This window comes from Solanum tuberosum, unplaced genomic scaffold, assembly GCF_000226075.1.
Source record: "Solanum tuberosum cultivar DM 1-3 516 R44 unplaced genomic scaffold, SolTub_3.0 scf00034, whole genome shotgun sequence".
In the NCBI taxonomy this organism is placed as follows: domain Eukaryota; kingdom Viridiplantae; phylum Streptophyta; class Magnoliopsida; order Solanales; family Solanaceae; genus Solanum; species Solanum tuberosum.
In genome coordinates this window covers 1835991-1853568 of record NW_006238962.1, presented here as the reverse complement: position 1 = coordinate 1853568, position 17578 = coordinate 1835991, and the positions used below count along the sequence as shown (strand labels likewise).

At 34.0% G+C, this 17578-nt stretch overlaps 2 protein-coding genes, 1 non-coding gene and 1 pseudogene across 6 annotated transcripts; all 4 read right to left on the bottom strand.

Moving 5' to 3' along the window:
• Positions 1 to 4: 4 nt before the first annotated feature.
• LOC102596721 (arabinosyltransferase RRA2-like) lies at positions 5 to 2815 on the bottom strand (annotated as a pseudogene).
• An 860-nt stretch (positions 2816 to 3675) lies between these two features.
• On the bottom strand, positions 3676 to 9752 carry LOC102595725 (probable protein phosphatase 2C 55). 4 transcript variants are annotated; one of them, XM_006342530.2, is made up of 7 exons: positions 9430 to 9752; positions 9224 to 9304; positions 7492 to 8425; positions 6146 to 6470; positions 5908 to 6057; positions 4950 to 5240; positions 3676 to 4230 (listed from the first exon to the last, which is right to left on the bottom strand). In XM_006342530.2, exons 3-7 carry the CDS (start codon positions 8256 to 8258, stop codon positions 4204 to 4206), a joined length of 1560 nt encoding a protein of 519 aa, XP_006342592.1. In that variant the 5' UTR covers positions 8259 to 8425; positions 9224 to 9304; positions 9430 to 9752; the 3' UTR covers positions 3676 to 4203. The 4 variants fall into 4 exon arrangements, with proteins under 4 accessions (XP_006342592.1, XP_006342593.1, XP_006342594.1 ...); XM_006342531.2 differs by having other exon boundaries at positions 7492 to 8422; XM_006342532.2 differs by lacking the exon at positions 9224 to 9304.
• A 2126-nt stretch (positions 9753 to 11878) lies between these two features.
• LOC102595398 (outer envelope pore protein 24A, chloroplastic-like) lies at positions 11879 to 15017 on the bottom strand. Its single transcript, XM_006342529.2, has 3 exons — positions 14670 to 15017; positions 13428 to 13787; positions 11879 to 12141 (listed from the first exon to the last, which is right to left on the bottom strand). The coding sequence occupies exons 1-3, from the start codon at positions 14880 to 14882 to the stop codon at positions 12055 to 12057; spliced, it is 660 nt and encodes a 219-aa protein (XP_006342591.1). The 5' UTR covers positions 14883 to 15017; the 3' UTR covers positions 11879 to 12054.
• Positions 15018 to 17286: 2269 nt separating this feature from the next.
• Positions 17287 to 17358, bottom strand: TRNAK-UUU (transfer RNA lysine (anticodon UUU)). Its single transcript has one exon. It is a non-coding gene; the product is annotated as a tRNA-Lys (tRNA).
• Positions 17359 to 17578: the final 220 nt, after the last annotated feature.

The following is a 17578-nucleotide window of genomic DNA, read 5'->3' as shown; positions in this document are numbered from 1 at the left end:
AAATGTTTACACCAATACATGTGCATCAAAAGTATTAGATTCAGATAAAGCTGATACTAGTGTTCAACATCCGCCACGAGTAGGTAAGTGACAAACTTGATATAACACATTGATATTACAAGAAAAAGAAAAGGTAGTAGGTACCGAGTGGAATAGTTCAGGTGCACGTATATGCTGGTCCAGACACCACCGTCATTTTAAAAAAATAAAAGTAGCTATCAATCTGAAACCATTTGGGAATGCAACCAAAGCATCTTGTTTGCTATAAACATAGTACTCAACAACTGCTTTCATTCTATAAAGCTTATCTGGATGGTAATTTATATGAACTGCAACTGGCTTCAACTTCTTCAAATTCGAATTTTTTCGTATGATTTTGAAAAGGGTCTTGCTATTCATGAACTAGTAGAAATCCATTACTCTCCTAGAAGCATAGAGTCCAATGTACCCGGTGTATGATGGAAAGGCTAACTCTTCATTGAAAACAGCCTGGTCCCAAGCATTTGGCTCCTGAGTGAGCCTGTTAGCAACGCGATCCAAGAGTTCAATTGCAGGAATCGTTGGACAGATATAGCCCATATCCTCATTGTATGAGTGTATCGAGCCCAACCCATATCAGCTTCATCAGAGACGTCGTTGTAACCATAAGCTGTCATGTTGTTGTGACCATTGGACGAATCGCGGTATAGATGATCAAAAGGATTTTGTAGATACACAATGTCGACATCAGAAAGCAGGACGCTGTAGCCAAGCTGCAAGAACTCTCTCAGAATTCGGAACTTTAATCCTGACATGGCATGGTTACCTCCACTTTTAACAATAAAATCGACAGTCTCATCAGTGTCTCTCCCCGTTTTCATTACAGAAATCTACAGCGTCATCATCCAATGCAACGACCAGATAATTTGGTATACCAGCCCTTTTAACGTTGGTTAACCACATTTCCAGCATGGATTTCACATTTGAATTGGCAAGTACAAGACCTCTTTCCCTACCGCGACCTTTGTCAATATCTTAGCTAGTCTTGGGTTCACTGATTCGTCTGGAAGGACAGGACGGTTAGTTCTCGTACTCTTGACTTTGCCAAACGGAGCAGCTTTTTTAGGCTCACCTAACAATACAAGTTGCTCCTGTGCACGGCTTTTTTCCTGCTCGGCTATCTGAAGCTTTTCATTTAGTTCTTTTACTTGCTTCTGCAACTCTGCATTCTTCTCCGACAACCTCCTAATGTATGATCTCAACATGTTCATCCACTCTGTGGATTCATTCGACCATGACTCGATCTGTGAATTAGATCTCAAAAGTTAAAACAGACATACATAGAGAAGACTTCAACACTGATCAAACGACATTTTGGCCGTTATACCAAATGTCACATGTAGAAAAGATACTAGTCATGGAGTGTTTATCGTCAATACTCAGAATTGTATGCAGCATATGAATATAGACATAATGCCTAAATGCCTCATCTTTCAGAAAGATGAGAAATGAGAACGGGGCTGAATGCAGACACTGTCAATAAAAGGATAGCTCGGTGGATGAACCATCCCACGCTCCTACAAGGAGCCAGGGAAGGTCTGCACCCTAACAAGGTACAATGTAAGCAGTCTACACTAACACAAGCATTACTGGCTGATTCCATATCTCGAAACCAAGACCTATAATGTTATATGGAGACAACTTTACTGTTGCTCAAGATAGTATCATAACCAAAATCTCCTCAACTCTTAAACTATCAACACCTAATCACATATCAACGCATGAATCGATGATCGACTAGACCTCAATCCTAAACTACTCAGATTCGATTATACTTATCATCTATATCTGATCCACTCTACTCAGACCAATTTCACTACAATATTCAATAATCTGTCTCTTATTGTAACTCTGCATCTCATATCCCACCTCAACAACAAAAATAAAGGAGATAATAATAAGCATCTGATGTAAAGTAAACACTCCCTAGCTCCAACCTCTATCCCAGTTTATGTGACACCAGTTAGATTTCGAGAGTCAAAAGTTCGTTAATTTAGACATGGAATCTATTATTTTGATGACAAGGGAAACCAGCAGCCGCTATTCTTTGGTGCGCACAGGGTAAAACCTCCACTCCTATACAATAGCTCGCAAACCACACGAGAGAGGTAACCCGCACTAGGCAAGCCCGATGTGACGAGCTCGACCCAAAAGGAGAAGGCAAACCCTTGCTTTCGCTGACAAGGGGTTTCAAACTTGAGACCTCCAACATGAAAGTCCTAAGGCCAAATCACTGGGTCATCCTGAAGGGTAATATATATTTAAAAACAAAGTGAAAAACACTATAACTCACAAAAATTAAGACATGAAAAGAACAATATGGTCAAAAGAAAAACTTATTTCGAGTCGTGAAAACAGTATCTTACCTAAGATGAGGTACAATAGACCATTATGGTCATACTCTTTCTCAAATCCCACACATAACAAGAGCTTAGTGTATCGAATAACAGAGAAATTAGTGCAGAGTGACTTACCAAAACATCATATTTAAACAAAGGATGAGATTTAGGTGGTGGATTAGAAGAAAAGAATCCATAGGGATAAAAGATAGCAAAAACACAACCAACAACAACACCTATTGCAATTGCTGCACCAATTCTTGAACTTGGAGTCCCCATTTGGATTTCTGTAAAATTTTAGCTGCAAAATATCAAAACTCCACACATAAAAAGTTGAAATTTTGTGGTATTTTATTGATTCTTGAGATGATTTAAAGTCTCATTTTTCCACAGAGAGAAAAAAGAAAAGATTAAAGTCAAGTAGTGGAAAGACTATTTTTTTTTTATGGAGTAGCAAATAAGTTGTTTATATGATTGAGAATGATCCACTTGAATTTCTATGCAATTGCATTCAAAAGAAAATGTTGCAAAAGTCCAATAATTTTATCTTGACTATGATTGTTGTAGAGATATTTAACTAAAAGATTGTGTTATATGGAGGGAGAGCCGGAGCTAGAAGTTTGGGTACGGATACAATCAAAGCTAGTAAAGATTGTTTAAATAGTTTATTTCATATTCATTGTGTTCTTTCTCCTCACCCTCATTCCAGCTACATCATGTCCACTTCTCATAATGTTTATCTAGATTGTATATATTTTTTGTTTACGTACCAAATATGAAAAAGTTGTGTCAAAAAAAAAAACATGTTACTTTCATATCGAACACACCCAAAAACTCGTATGATTGCTTTAAAAAATAAAAATACCTCTTTCCTTTCAATTTATGCAATATTTTTAGTTTATCGAAAAGTGTGATATTAATATAAAAAATCATTTTACTTAATTAAATTTCATACCATATAAATCTCGAGAAACAAAAAGTGTAATGAGAGAGGTAGAGTACCAAACTTTGCACCAAAAACTCACATGTATTGCTCCTCCTACTTAGTCTAGAATTAGAGTGTATAATTGAGATATGTTTGAATAATTTGATAGGTAACTTATTATATATTTTCGTATAAATCAAAGAAATGTAGTACTAGAATTATTATTTTTTACATAATTGTGACTTGTACTACAACACACATGCTACAATGGCGGGGACAAAGGGTCGCGATGATCGGTATGTACTAGTACCAAGATCGAGTCTTAGACAAGCGAATCTGAACAAAGAAAACGAAAATAAAAAAAGATAAACATAGGAAACAAAGGAGAAATACTCATTTATTTACAGCCAGTGGGAAAATCATGTCCAAGAATACTATTACACTGGAAAAAGATAACAGAAGTTGGTTTCCAAGAATTGAAGAAAGCTTAATGCTGCAAGTTACTGTATGTCCTAACTAGCAATTCTATGGGAAACCAACATATTTCCAGAAAGATAATTCCTAAATCAAGCACCATATATAGGAGCACCATTCTGTCTACATCTATTCCATATACATGATCAGCACTCGTATGATCTTTCCCCTAACGGGAGAGGGGGGAGGGAGGGAGGGAGGGAGTTGTTTGCGATCTACCTTCTTCGCTTGGGTGTGTGTAAAGCATGGAGTGGGAAAGAGGAGGTAAATTGCCAAGAAGCTAGTGCATCAGAAGTAAAAGTGATCTTCGAGACATTTCACACGATATAAGCAAAGATTTGACCCTCTTCAAATGGAGCTTAAAACCTGTAGGCTGTAGACCAAAGCCAAGCGATCCAAAGCAAGAAATCAAAGCTCAGCTCTCAACTACATCTTTAAGCTGTTGGATCTTTCCTGCACATCACGGGACAAGAGAGGCATCAGTTTCCATTTTCTATAAAACCGTACACGAGAGTAAGCTACAGCTTCTACTTTTTTTGAAATACAACACAGAACTCGTTGAAAAGGTGCTTCATAACAATGCTTTGATAAGTGAGGCCATGTTGAATGATAAGTCAACATGATGAGAGTTTTTGTAAAACGCTGATATGAAACAGTAAGAACTAGGACTTTCTATATCTATTGAAAACCATTAAAAATTGAGATCTGTATCTATTGAAAACCATTAAAAATTGAGAGAAAAACTTAGATCAATCAAAACAGCAACCACATCATAATAACTGAACCTTCTAAAACAATACCAAACGTGCACTAAAGATGACATCAAAGAATTAAGATGGCATGCTCCGTAGGTGATGTTGGAATGAAAACAAACTTAAATGAAGAGTAGGGCAACATAAGCATGAAGTGATACAAAATGCAGCACTCTTCACAGGTAGTAAAGTTTATATTTAGAGAGAAATAAAAGAGGATGTGTGTGTTTGAAAGGTTTGGCACAGCCTTTTTGTGTAGAAGTATGATAGAACAATTTAGCACATCCAGAGAAGTGAAGTGATGCCTGTCATTTCCATGCAAGAATTTTTTTTGTAAATGTAAGCAAATAAAGAACTTAAATCCTACAAGCTGTCGAGAATAAAAGGAGGAGAGGTGGCAAAAATACAGAGTGCTCATACATTTCTGTCACTGCTTATGTAGGACACAACCACAGTTATATCGTCCAGCTTCCCGCCATAGTAACGGAACCCAGCTTCTTGAGCTGCAGAAGAGAAAGGGGTCTGCCTGTTTTTATCCTGTGCTCTTTGCCGAGCTAATGCAGCTATCTTCTGAGCTGTCACCTGTGGCCCTAAGCCAGCTCTCGTTGCATGAACAACAATTGCATTAATATCATTGTTGTACAAATTGTCAAACAACCCATCAGTACCAGTTATTATAACATCTCCTTGTGCCACTGGTATTTTGAAGACCTGCAGCACAGGCAAGTCATTCAGATTAAGAGAGAATTGTGCTACAACTAAATGAATTGGAGGCATCCACAGTGAACCCGTTGAAGGAACAATTTGAGTCCTGAACCGACATAAACAATTCAGTTGATACTGCGATTTCTGCTCAACCGATAAAAGAATGAGCAACGGATTTTCTCTTCTTTTTTTTGGAGGAGGGGTGATGAATGCCTTTAAAAAGAAATATAGTGATCACAAGACAGAATGCCATTGACATTACCAAGAAGTTCTGATCGATAACTGAAAAGAAATGGCATTTGTCACAACTAGAAAAAAGAAAGAGAGGACAAGAACCATGAGGGGAATTTGAGCTAATACTAGAAAAAGAAAAAATATGTCTAAAACATGGTACACTTCTCATGATTCACATCTATGAGGACTAAACCATGAAGAAATGCATCTCTCCATACTATGTTTAACTAAAAAAAGTAATTACAAGGAACTGTACAGGAACAACTTAAAACAATGAAACCAAAACACTGTGCTCTCCTAATAACATAGAAAAGTCGTAACAGAAGACTGAATAAAGGTAACACTCTTTGATTTGAGTATGACAAATTTTCCAGACTCCGATAAACATAAGCTCTAAACCAAGTTCTACATAGTATTTAGAAAATGGGGCATCACTAACCTCTCCAGAACTTGGTAAGTCACCAGCATTACCACTCTCTAGTTGATATGTGAAATTGAAATCATGCTGCTGCACAGGGGATCTGAAAACAGTAGATCCATCTCTGACCACTATGAATCCGCTATCTCCTAAATTAACAGCATGCAGACCCTGGGAAGAGAAAAAAAATGATAAGTCTAACAATGGCCAAACTCAAAAGAATACATACTCCAACAATGGCTGAGAATTGCACATGTACCTGATCTGTGAGGGCAATTATACAGGCAGTTGAGGAACCTTTGGCTTTTGTGCATGTATAAGCTTTATCGAGGACTCTGGCTGGGTCCACTGAACCTTTAGGCTCATCTTGAATTGCGGCCACTGAGTTCGACATTAGCTCTCGTGCATACTTCCCAGCATCAATACCAAGATCAGCCCAACCACCAACACCATCAGCTACACCAATTGCTTGTTCATCACTGCAAATAAAATGAGCATCCTCTCCACCAGTATCTTCTTTATCAGGATGAGGCAGGTAACATGATCCGGAATTTAGTTTCAGGGTTCTGTCAATGCAGATATTCCTGCAATTGGACCAAAGCAACTATAGGAATGAATAGAAAGACTTCTCACTTCAATGTAAAAGTAAATGCAATATATTCTTTTGATAAGCAATCTACAGAACATGAAGGAGAGAATATACAAAATGTTCGAGATCTACATAATGACTATGCAAAAATATCGGTACTCTATAGCAAAAGGTATTAGGTAAGCCACACTTTCCTCTATACAAATAAGTGGGATATCATATAAATCCAACTAATCTTCCACAGAGATGGATGCCAGCTCAAAGAAAGGTTTCGAACAAGAGATAAGCTTGTCAGAGCTTTGAATTTTGTTTTTTTTCCTCATAGTAGCTAGCCTTGAGAAACTTTCAGGATGATTTTAACTTTTACATAGTACTTTTTTACTCAAGTTCCAACTTTGAAATTAGCTAGTAGCTTGCTCATGGTGGTAGATAAATTGTATTAAGCATCTAATATTTTCTCATAACAGACAGCACTAACAACAATGCCTCAACCAAAGATAGTTGAGGAGCATCTAAGGTCTAACATTCTAATACTTCTCAAGTCATTTCTGTGTTTTCCTTTTTAGTTTCCAAATTGTGATATTGGCATATATGGTTTTGAAGCACAGGCAAATAAAAGAAAATATTATCCCAACCGACGCAATCTAACACGTGACTTCTTTCAATTCTTAATCTACTTCAGGTGCAGAAGTTCATAAGGTGGCAAATTTTCTCAACCCTTGAGTTCTTGAATTTTCTTCTGATATAAACTATGGATATAACACTACATTCCAAGGACTTCTAATACTTTCAAAAATTTAAGCACTACTCACACCAATTTCCTTAAATTTATTTAACAACAAGATGTTTCAAGTTTCTACCTACTGAGGATAGTGTTCAAGTCAATAATAATTCCTTCACTTCCACATATGTAGTTTGCATATTTCTCTTTTTGTATTGTATGAAATGACATGAATTCCCTGTATTTCAGCTATACAAGGTTGAATAAGAATAGAAAGTTATGAAAGGAAGCATACTGTTCAGATGAATCCGCTGAACTTGAGAGCTGCACCCCACACGTAGAGTTACCAAATGACACATCATGAGCAGTGCCAGTAGAAGAAGAAGCAGTTGATGAAGTATGGAACCCCATCAAACCAAAGCCTGCATATAGATTAGAATTTCCCCGTCTCTTTGCTACATTGTATGCGAAATATCCGTAAAGTAAAAAGTTGTTGGGCTGATTTTTATTTCTCAAACTCATGCTGGCTTTTCTACAATTATCAAAGCTTTTATTGCTGTAAGAGGTAATAGGATTATTTACAGAAAGAACAGCATTGAGATGTCTTGAAGTCATTTTGCTTGAGGAACAGCCAGGAGGAGAAGTTCGAGAACCACAGATTTCCATAGGTGCTTTGTGAGAGTCGCTGTCAGACAAACTTTTAGCAGGGTCCGATATCACGCGATCAATGTGATAGCCACAGATGTGAAATGCTGGCCCTGACACAGAAGGAATTGAAACTGCACGAGAAATAGCTCCAACTACAGAAATATTCTTTTTCTGGTTTACTACGTGCAAATTCGTCTGTGCGGCAGCTAAGGTTCCAGGCCGGACAAGCACATTCAGGTCAGTTGGTCTTGCAAATGGTACTGAATAGAAGCACTTTGAATTGCCAAACAACAATCTCCCTTGGGCAACCAAAATCTCAACCGAATCCTGGAGCCCACTTTCTTTCCCAGAAATGGATTTCTGGAGTCCCTGTCTAGCTGCCCGGCTTAATCTAAAAAGATAGTTACTCGGCATGTCGGCTTACTAACCACAGCTGATTAGCTTGGACCTCTTTATAGGAAAAAACACAACCACCACTACTATACACAAAAACTATCATTACGCTCAGTACATTTAGTAACAAGCATCAACTCATGCACTACCCCCCTTCTCCAATATAACTTTGAGAATCCAGACACCTACTGAACATGAAGGAGAATATTATGAGAAAGAAACCATGAATATTTTGGTTAATTAACTGTACTCAATAGTAGTATTAAACATTAATGCATATGTAGTTTATGTTTGGAAGAGTATCATTTGATCTCATCTTAAAGTTAAAATTAATCAAGAAGAGCCACACAAATACAAAACCAACTAAATTAAATAAAAGGAGCACGAAGAAACTATTGCTTAATCATCTAAAGCCATAGCCCACTCATAGAAAAAGAATAAAGAACCATAATATTATCAGATAACCCCAATTCCAAATTAGTTGGAATTGGTTATATACATGATACGTCTACACCACTCTATTCAGGTTCAACTTGATCCATTCCCATAAATACATTTTTTCTTTCTTTGATAGAATTCCAAGATCCATATCTGAATCCACCCACAACTCATTGCCATTCCCACTACTAAGAAACTCAACATGCATCATTCATTAAGTGTGGTCAATCCCAAATATCCACGTCCTCAATCAACGCAAATAATACACTTCCACACCACCAATAGCGTACAAAACTCTTTCTCTAAACTTAATCTAGTTGGATCACTCATATAAATCTCGTATATCCGTTCTACTCTATTTGGGCATGTTTCATTCCAATACTCAATAATTTAGGAACGCATCGCACCCCAGCAATGTGAATCTCATATAGGCAGAAGTTAAACATAAGAAAGAGATCACGATATACAATATGGACATCGAAAATCAAAGCAAACACAAACATAAAGGGGTCCAAACTTCACACCTTTATAGAACAACAACAACATACCTAGTGAAATCACACCGGGTGAGGTCTGGAGAGGGTATAGTGCACCAGACCTTACCACTACGTCGTGGAGGTATATGCAAACTACAAGAGAACAACAAACACAATAATCACACAAACTCAACAATTTTCAATAAAAAATGAAAAAGATCAGAGCTTTAAGCAGCTACCCATTACAAAAACAAACAAGAAGGGTTCAAAGATTGCACCTTTATGAATAATAATTGCAGGAAGCAAACACCCAGATGACAAAATCCATATAAAATCACAAACAAACAAAAAAAAAAAAACTTAAGAGCTCCAAATAATATGTTTTTTTTTTGAGATAAAGCTCCAAATAATATGTTCTTTGAATGCCCCAAGTGTTTCTTGATTTGCCTTCATATGAATCTTGAGTTTGTTAGGTTGGAGGCTTCTCTCTCCTCTCTCTTTCTCTCTCTTGAGCTGAGCTAAAGGGCTCAGTTAATCTTCCCCAACCAACAAACCCTAATAATCACCAATGAAGAGTTTTGACTTTTCAATTTTGGAATATTTACATATATGGTTAGCAATTAAAAACGGAGAAAAAAAGAAATAAAAAAAAAAAAAAAAAAAAAAAAAAAAAAAAAAAAAAAAAAAAAAAAAAAAAAAAAAAAAAAAAAAAACATATTTGGATTAAATTATAGGATACCCCTCCTCATGTTGTTAAAGCAATTGGACTTCACTCCCTTGGGTTTTTTGAGTTTAGTTGTACCACCTTCAAAATTGAATCGAAAAAAGCGTTATTGATTTATTGACGATTTCTATAAAAATTTAGCAATTTTCTTAATTGATTGATCGATATTGAAAATATAATTAAATAATAAAAGTGTGTTTTATCAAATAATTTAAGTTTTTTAATGAAATGGGATATCAAAATAAGGCACATCACAATTCCTGATACTCAAGATTGTTCACGCTCTAGATGTTCAGCTATGGGTGTTGAGGGGTGTTGACTACCATATCAATGGCATGAGGAGAATTATTTTTTTATCAAGTTTTAGGCAATCCTCACTTCTTAAACTTGATTTTCAGATTGAGTTATGTATCAAGTTCATAACATGATATCATTTTATAATGAATATTGGTGAAATTCGATTCCAAAACCTTTAAAAAAATGGAGTAACCTAAAGTTCTTTATAAGTTAGGTCAATGCCAGATTGTATGGGTTGTGACATTTTCTCCTAATAATAACATATTTTTTGATAAAAATAAATTTGAACTTTATGTCACTTGATTAAAAAAAAAAAGTTGAAATCTTAAATAGAAATGAGACAGTTGTAGGACTCGTTTGGCCATAGATTTCCAAAATAATATTTGGGGAAAAATTTGGCAAATAGTGTTTGTTCATAGAATTTGCCATTATTTGGCAAATATCTCAAATACTAGTTTTCTCTAGTATTTCGGTCAAATATCATTATTTGGGATCTTTTAAAAATAGAAATTTTACACCAAACTTTTATCTTTTACAAAAACACCCTCTATAGTAATTGTTTGTGTTATATTACATAATTTTTACGTGAACACCAAAGTAGTGATGAAATATTCAATGAATATGAAAGTTGATGATATGGTTGTTGATGAAAATGATGAACAATTGGCTCAGGATAACAAAGTTATGTGCTTTGTCTACTTTACGATGTATGGAATGATGCTTGCTACACTCACTCCAAACTACCACATTGCTCCAGTGTCATGGACACTACTTGTTATTTGTTGCAACGAAGATCCAATTGACTTGTAATATAAACTTATGGTTAGTTTTGATAGTTTTTAAAACTTATGGATATAAATCATATTTGTCTAAAAAAGTGAAATATATTTCCTAAATAATATGGTCAAACACATGATGAATTTTACTCAAATTTTCACCCAAATAATATTTGCCAAGAATATTTGGAAATCTATAACCAAACACTAGCGTAATTTGAAGCAATCTAGATGGAGTGTCCTTAAATAAAGAAAATTGAATACTGACCTCACACACATATTGAATTAATACTGGTTTATTATTATATATATCCATATAAATTATAGATGGGACCAATGAATGTTGACAACTTGCTCAACTTTATACGGCAGAGTACAACCTATTCAACACAAAAAAATTATGCACATGATAATTATAAATATAAATTTTTTGCATCATATTTTATTTAATTTTTCAAAAGAAGTTGATAATATAAAATCTTCATACACTATACTCACCCTCCACAAATAGACTCTAACTTCTATTTGTGGGATTATAAATACAAATTATTTGCATCATATTTTATTTAATTTTTCAAAAGAAGTTGATAATATAAAATCTTCATACACTATACTCACCCTCCACAAATAGACTCTAACTTCTATTTGTGGGATTATAAATACAAATTATTTGCATCATATTTTATTTAATTTTTCAAAAGAAGTTGATAATATAAAATCTTCATACACTATACTCACCCTCCACAAATAGACTCTAACTTCTATTTGTGGGATTATAAATACAAATTATTTGCATCATATTTTATTTAATTTTTCAAAAGAAGTTGATAATATAAAATCTTCATACACTATACTCGCCCTCCACAAATAGACTCTAATTTCTATTTGTGGGATTATAATAGGTAGATGTTGTTTTTTGAGTCGAGCGTATAGCAGAAACAATCTTTAAGATATACATACACTTTATCAAGAAATCTGAAGTTCTACAGTATAATGTACTGGCAAATCTTGATCATAAATTTTGAGTTGTCATGGAAAGACTAAACAGGACACTAGTGAATAATACAACAACTATATGAAATCATCAAATGAAAATACAGAAAGAATTACAAGTCAAAGTCCCACGAAGTCTCAGCAGTTAACTTTGGCAATTTAATAAGTTCATCATCGTCCAAACACACAGATGCAGAAACCTGGAGGCAAGATTTGTTTTTATGTCAGTGACGGGAAACAACAACACGATAACAAAAGCATAGTAGTATATATTTTGGATTCTTCATTAGCTATCAAAAGATCAGACAAAGAGAACATATTACCAACGAATTTGGCAAACTATAAATCAGTTGCTATGTTTTTGGCATGCCACACAAACATGATATGAATCACAGAACGCGAATCAACAACAAATCAAACAATTAACATAAACTGGTGCATGTTTTTAATTCACGACACAAGTCTGGAAGAGGAAGCGTTGAATAACTCATTTTGCTCATAACAGTTGCTTGTAAGATGGTATGTGTCATCCAGAAATCCACCTCCGTTCTTTCATATTTTCCCAAACTTGTAGCCTTGAAAACTACTAACCGACTAATCCCTAAAAATGTGTGATGTCTTGCAGGCATAGGACTGAGGGGAAAGACGTCTTAAGCAGAGCAAACACCTCAAATGATTAACAAGTGACCCATTGTTAAACAAAGTAGTGCAAAGAAAGTACGCGTCCACTTGGTACTCCAACATACTCCAACATACCATTAGCCCAAGATATATTGGTTTCATTTTTCGTTTTATGTAGAAGTGTTATAAAAGAGGCATCTATGGGAAGGCTCTCCCTAGGCAGAGTATGGAAAACCGAAATTAAACAGGCATTTTGACAGTGCACCACCGCCTAATGTATGAACCCCTTAACACACTTCCTACTCCTCGAGCCTACTTGTTTCCATTGCTAACAATTCTATTATTGTGGACTATTCCACTGTGTAAGCACTGAAGAGAATTCCGCAAGGATGACAACGGACTGGCAGGCATTAATTCAATTTTTTGGCTTATGGAACATCCCATCAAAAGTGGAGTAAATGGTTCATTCTAATAGGACTAGTGTAGTAAAAAACCGGTTCTTCAATTTTATACTAGAAGATAGCTTTGTAATTGATTTTCTCAAAACTCGTCTATACTTTCAAATTTCAATGCTTTGTCCACCTATAAGGATTTTAAACAGCAAGCACAATCAAATACCATCAAATCTTGTACAAATCAAAACAATCTAAGGAAAAGATTTTGGCTGACAAAATAATCTTAGAATCAGACAAAACAATCAAATTTAAATTGCAATACAAGATCATTGCTACTTCTATTACTCACTCAAGGCAACCAAGAAGATACTGATCAACCTATCAATTGTATCGTATGAGTTATATAAATCATCTACCGCTTTATTCAGGTCTATATCAATGATATATCTCAAACAACAAAATAATTGTACCTTAAGCGATCCACCTAGCTTAGAACTCCTCGACCAGTGAAGCCCCAAATTCCTACTCGGTGTCTGATACGTAGCCTTACAAACATCATTCCCATAAACTTTATGCGACACTGCGAAATCCCAAGAATCCTCTTTTATATCATAGCTCGGCTCGAAAGTTGTGAGTCCTCCATGAACATAACTATACTTCAATTTACAACCTCCCGAACCCAGCTTATGACTGACTGACAACTTGTTCGCGGAATCAAACACCAATGTCCCATCCAGTGTTGTTTTGTCCTCTCCTCTAGAGTGAATGTACTTCAAATTCAATGGCTTCTCCAAAACGCTAATTGAGTTCATAAATTGAAACTTGAAGTCCTGAAATCACAAAAATTCTAAAAATAATAGTAAATAATAGTCCATACTAATTTTAAACAAGTACAAAAATGATAGTACAAAAAATAAAAAGAGGACTCTTTGGATTTTCTTCCTCCTCTTAAGAAAAGCATTCCAAATTTTCAAAATGCTTCAATTAGACCAAAAAAATAAACTACTTTAACCATGTTTTGTTCAATTTGATGTGAAAGTGGCAGAGTAGTCTTGTTGTCACGAAAAATAGATAATCATACCCAGTGTTAGCGTTCAACCGCTCAATATAACATGTTTTTTTGGTAACCAATGTAAATTACCATTAACAAACAAAAAACAAATACACCTAAAGAGCACTCAATCAACACTAATACACGTGTTAGTGTGGCCTACTGGTCAATAAAATCGATTGAGAAACATAAGGTGTCAAGTTCAAATCTCAACGGAGAAAAAAACACTAGGTAATTTCTTCACATCTTACAGAGCTACCTGTCTATACCTATTGGTGGTGGAATGTAAACCGAAAGTTGATCCAAACATCACGGTTATCAAAAACACAAAAACAAATACTCCATTTGTCTCAATTTATGTGACTAAGATTTTATGACGGTCAATTATTGTGTTTTATAATATTTTTTAAATAATTTACAAATATGTAAAAAAAAAAAAAAAAAATCATGCTCAAATGCACAGTCAAAATTATACTATTTGACTCTCGAAATTCGAAATGTATCATATAAATTGGACAGATTCAGCTATTTTTTGCTTCGATTCACCGATAATTATAACTGGCATGGCGATTTTACGGCTAAGATCTACTGAAATTTAGCACAAAATTAATTATAATAATAAACAAATAACATGAAAATGAAGAGAAGAAATTCACGGCACATTTTTGGGGACGTTGTAGTCGAAGATGAAGGAGTCAGGTTTTTCAACGGCGAGAGATAAGCCGTTTAAGCTGGGACCGTTGATTACTGTAGCATCAGTCATAGAAGCACGGAGCTTAAAGTTGCCGGCGTTGAAAGTTACAGTGGCGCCGCCGGTTGCCGCTTCTTTTTCAGCTTCAGTCTCATATCGAGCTTTCACTGATGTCTTCAACATCTTTTTTTTGCCGATTCAAAAAAAAATAGTGAAAACTAATATGAATTTATCAAGGTATAAATAATTTCAAACTTTTTTAGATACTGCAACTTTTACTTTTGCTAGTTTTCTTAATTCTCACGCCAAATGATCTACCTACTCTATATTACTCCCTCTGTTCCAATTTATATGACTTACTTTCCTTTTTAGTCAGTCCCAAAAAGAATGATACATTTCTATTTTAAGTAACAATTTGCCTATAAAATGTCTTTTTTACCCTTAATGAAATGATTTACAACCACACAAATTTCTATCATTCATTTTGGACCACAAGTTTTAAAAGTCTTTCCATTTTTCTTAAAGTTTGTGTCAAATCAAAGTACATCATATAAAATGGGACGGAGGGAGTATTATTTTTTGGATATAATATTGTTTTGCTAGTGTGACTTTGGGTTTGAATTTTTAAAAATTTGAATTTGGTAACTATTAAGAGTCGTTTGGCGTGAGGGATAAGGTATAATAATTTTGGAATAAAATATAGAGATTATTTTATCTTGTGGTTTGGTTAAAGATATTAGATAGTACTTAGGGGTCGTTTGGTTTGAAGACAAGTTATGTTAGAATTAATTATGATTATTTTGTTTGATATAATATTGCTTTGCTAGTGTGACTTTGGGTTTAAATTTTTAAAAATTTGAATTTGGCAACTATTAGGAGTCGTTTGGCGTGAGGGCTAAGGTATAATAATTTTGGGATAAAATATAGAGATTATATTTATCTTGTGGTTTGGTTAAAGGTTAATATTAGATAGTACTTAGGGGTTGATTGGTTTGAAGACAAGTTATGTTGGAATTAATTATGATGGGATAAATTATGTTGAATTTTTTTTTTATTGGTTTGTTTGGTTTATCAAATATGCATGACATAATTTCTAAAAGTATGTTGTGTGTTTACGAAAAAAAATCCTCTAAGAATAAGTTGTTTGTTTATAAAAGAGGGTAATTTTGTTGTTTCATATATTTTTCTCCTGGAATAAGTTATTCCGGGATTAGTATTCCACCCACAGGTAGGGATAACTTATCTCAACCATAATTATTGATCTTGGGATAACTTGTCCCACACTTTGTAACCAAACAAAGAATTGAGGGTACTAAAAAGTTATCCTAAGATTATTTTTCTTTATCCATCACACCAAACGACCTTTTAGATTATTTATTTCACCAATTATATCATAGTGATAAAATAAATTATTTCATATACATAATAAAATAATTTATCCAAAATAATTAATCCTGAAATAAAATAATTTATAAAAATACTGATGGACAAACAATCTTCTATAGATAATTAAATTATAATATTATTTGCTTTTTCATTTTTATGACTTTGAAATGCAGTCCCTATTATGTTCTATCCTTCTTCCTTTTAAACTACTTCAATAAAAATATTCTATTTAAATAAAACAAAGCAAAAATTTAATTCCATAGTCGTGATTCACGATGATGCTTGAACACATTAAAATACTAATATTCTTAAAAAAACATAGAATATACTCTAGTTTGGGGATTGTCGTGATTATCAATATTAAAGTTTGAAGAAGATAATTATATCGTGACAACTTATCTTTTATTTTATTAGTAATATAAAGTAGATAATTTCATAATTTTTATCCTATTTTAACTTATACTATATAAAAAAAAAAAACCTATACTGCAAGCAAATATTACACAAATTTGATTTTATTCTTTACTTTATTATTTGTGAATGTTGTCATTTCAATTTGCATATACTTTACTTGCGTGTCTAAAGCAAAGTCAGCTCATTGATGTTGTCATTGATATCTTATTTTAGCTATCAAATGTATTTTTCAAATAAACAATATGTAACTTCTCTTTATACCTTTTTGCATTTAAAAATTAGTAATTATCGTTTATTTGTAACTTATAAGTTTTTATTAGGAATAAGGAATTTCTTAGTGACGAACATATTATTAGTCTTTTGATGAGTCTGTTCAACACGAATTAAGATTAATTGAATCGATGAGTTCAATTAGTCGAACCACTAAATTTGAAATATTGGACGTCAAAAGCAAAAAATATCTCAATTGCTTTCTTGCATTGAGAAAAGCAAAGCAAATGATGTACAACTTTATTTCAACCATCTTGTTTTCCAATATCATTTCCATATTTGAATATGAGTGACGTGGTGAGGTGGTTACTTATAATTTTTCCTCTCGAACTTCATGTACTTCAAATATCGAATGATTGAATAGAAAAAGATGAATCGTATGATATACGTTAAAAAAAATTGATGCTTTATTAGAGGTATCGGGTTCCAATTTTCAAAAGAAAAATCCTTGATACAAATTAAAGACCAACATCAATGCTAATAGAAGAGAAAAATCATTTAAAAAATAAAGATTACTCGCCGTCTGTGGGGATCGAACCCACGACCACGTGGTTAAAAGCCACGCGCTCTACCACTGAGCTAAGACGGCTAGTTATTCAAATTTTGGCAAAAACAAAATAAGATTACTATCTCTTCTTCTTTTACGTGTATTCTAAGAATTATGAATTATGTGGTTTATGTACTTCATGCTATATAAACTAATGTCTTATTTAAAATCGTTAATGATCTGCATGTATGTGAATGAATTAATAGTTACGAGAAAGATTTGTGTTAACACAAATAATCTTTTAAAATGATTGGCTTAGAAG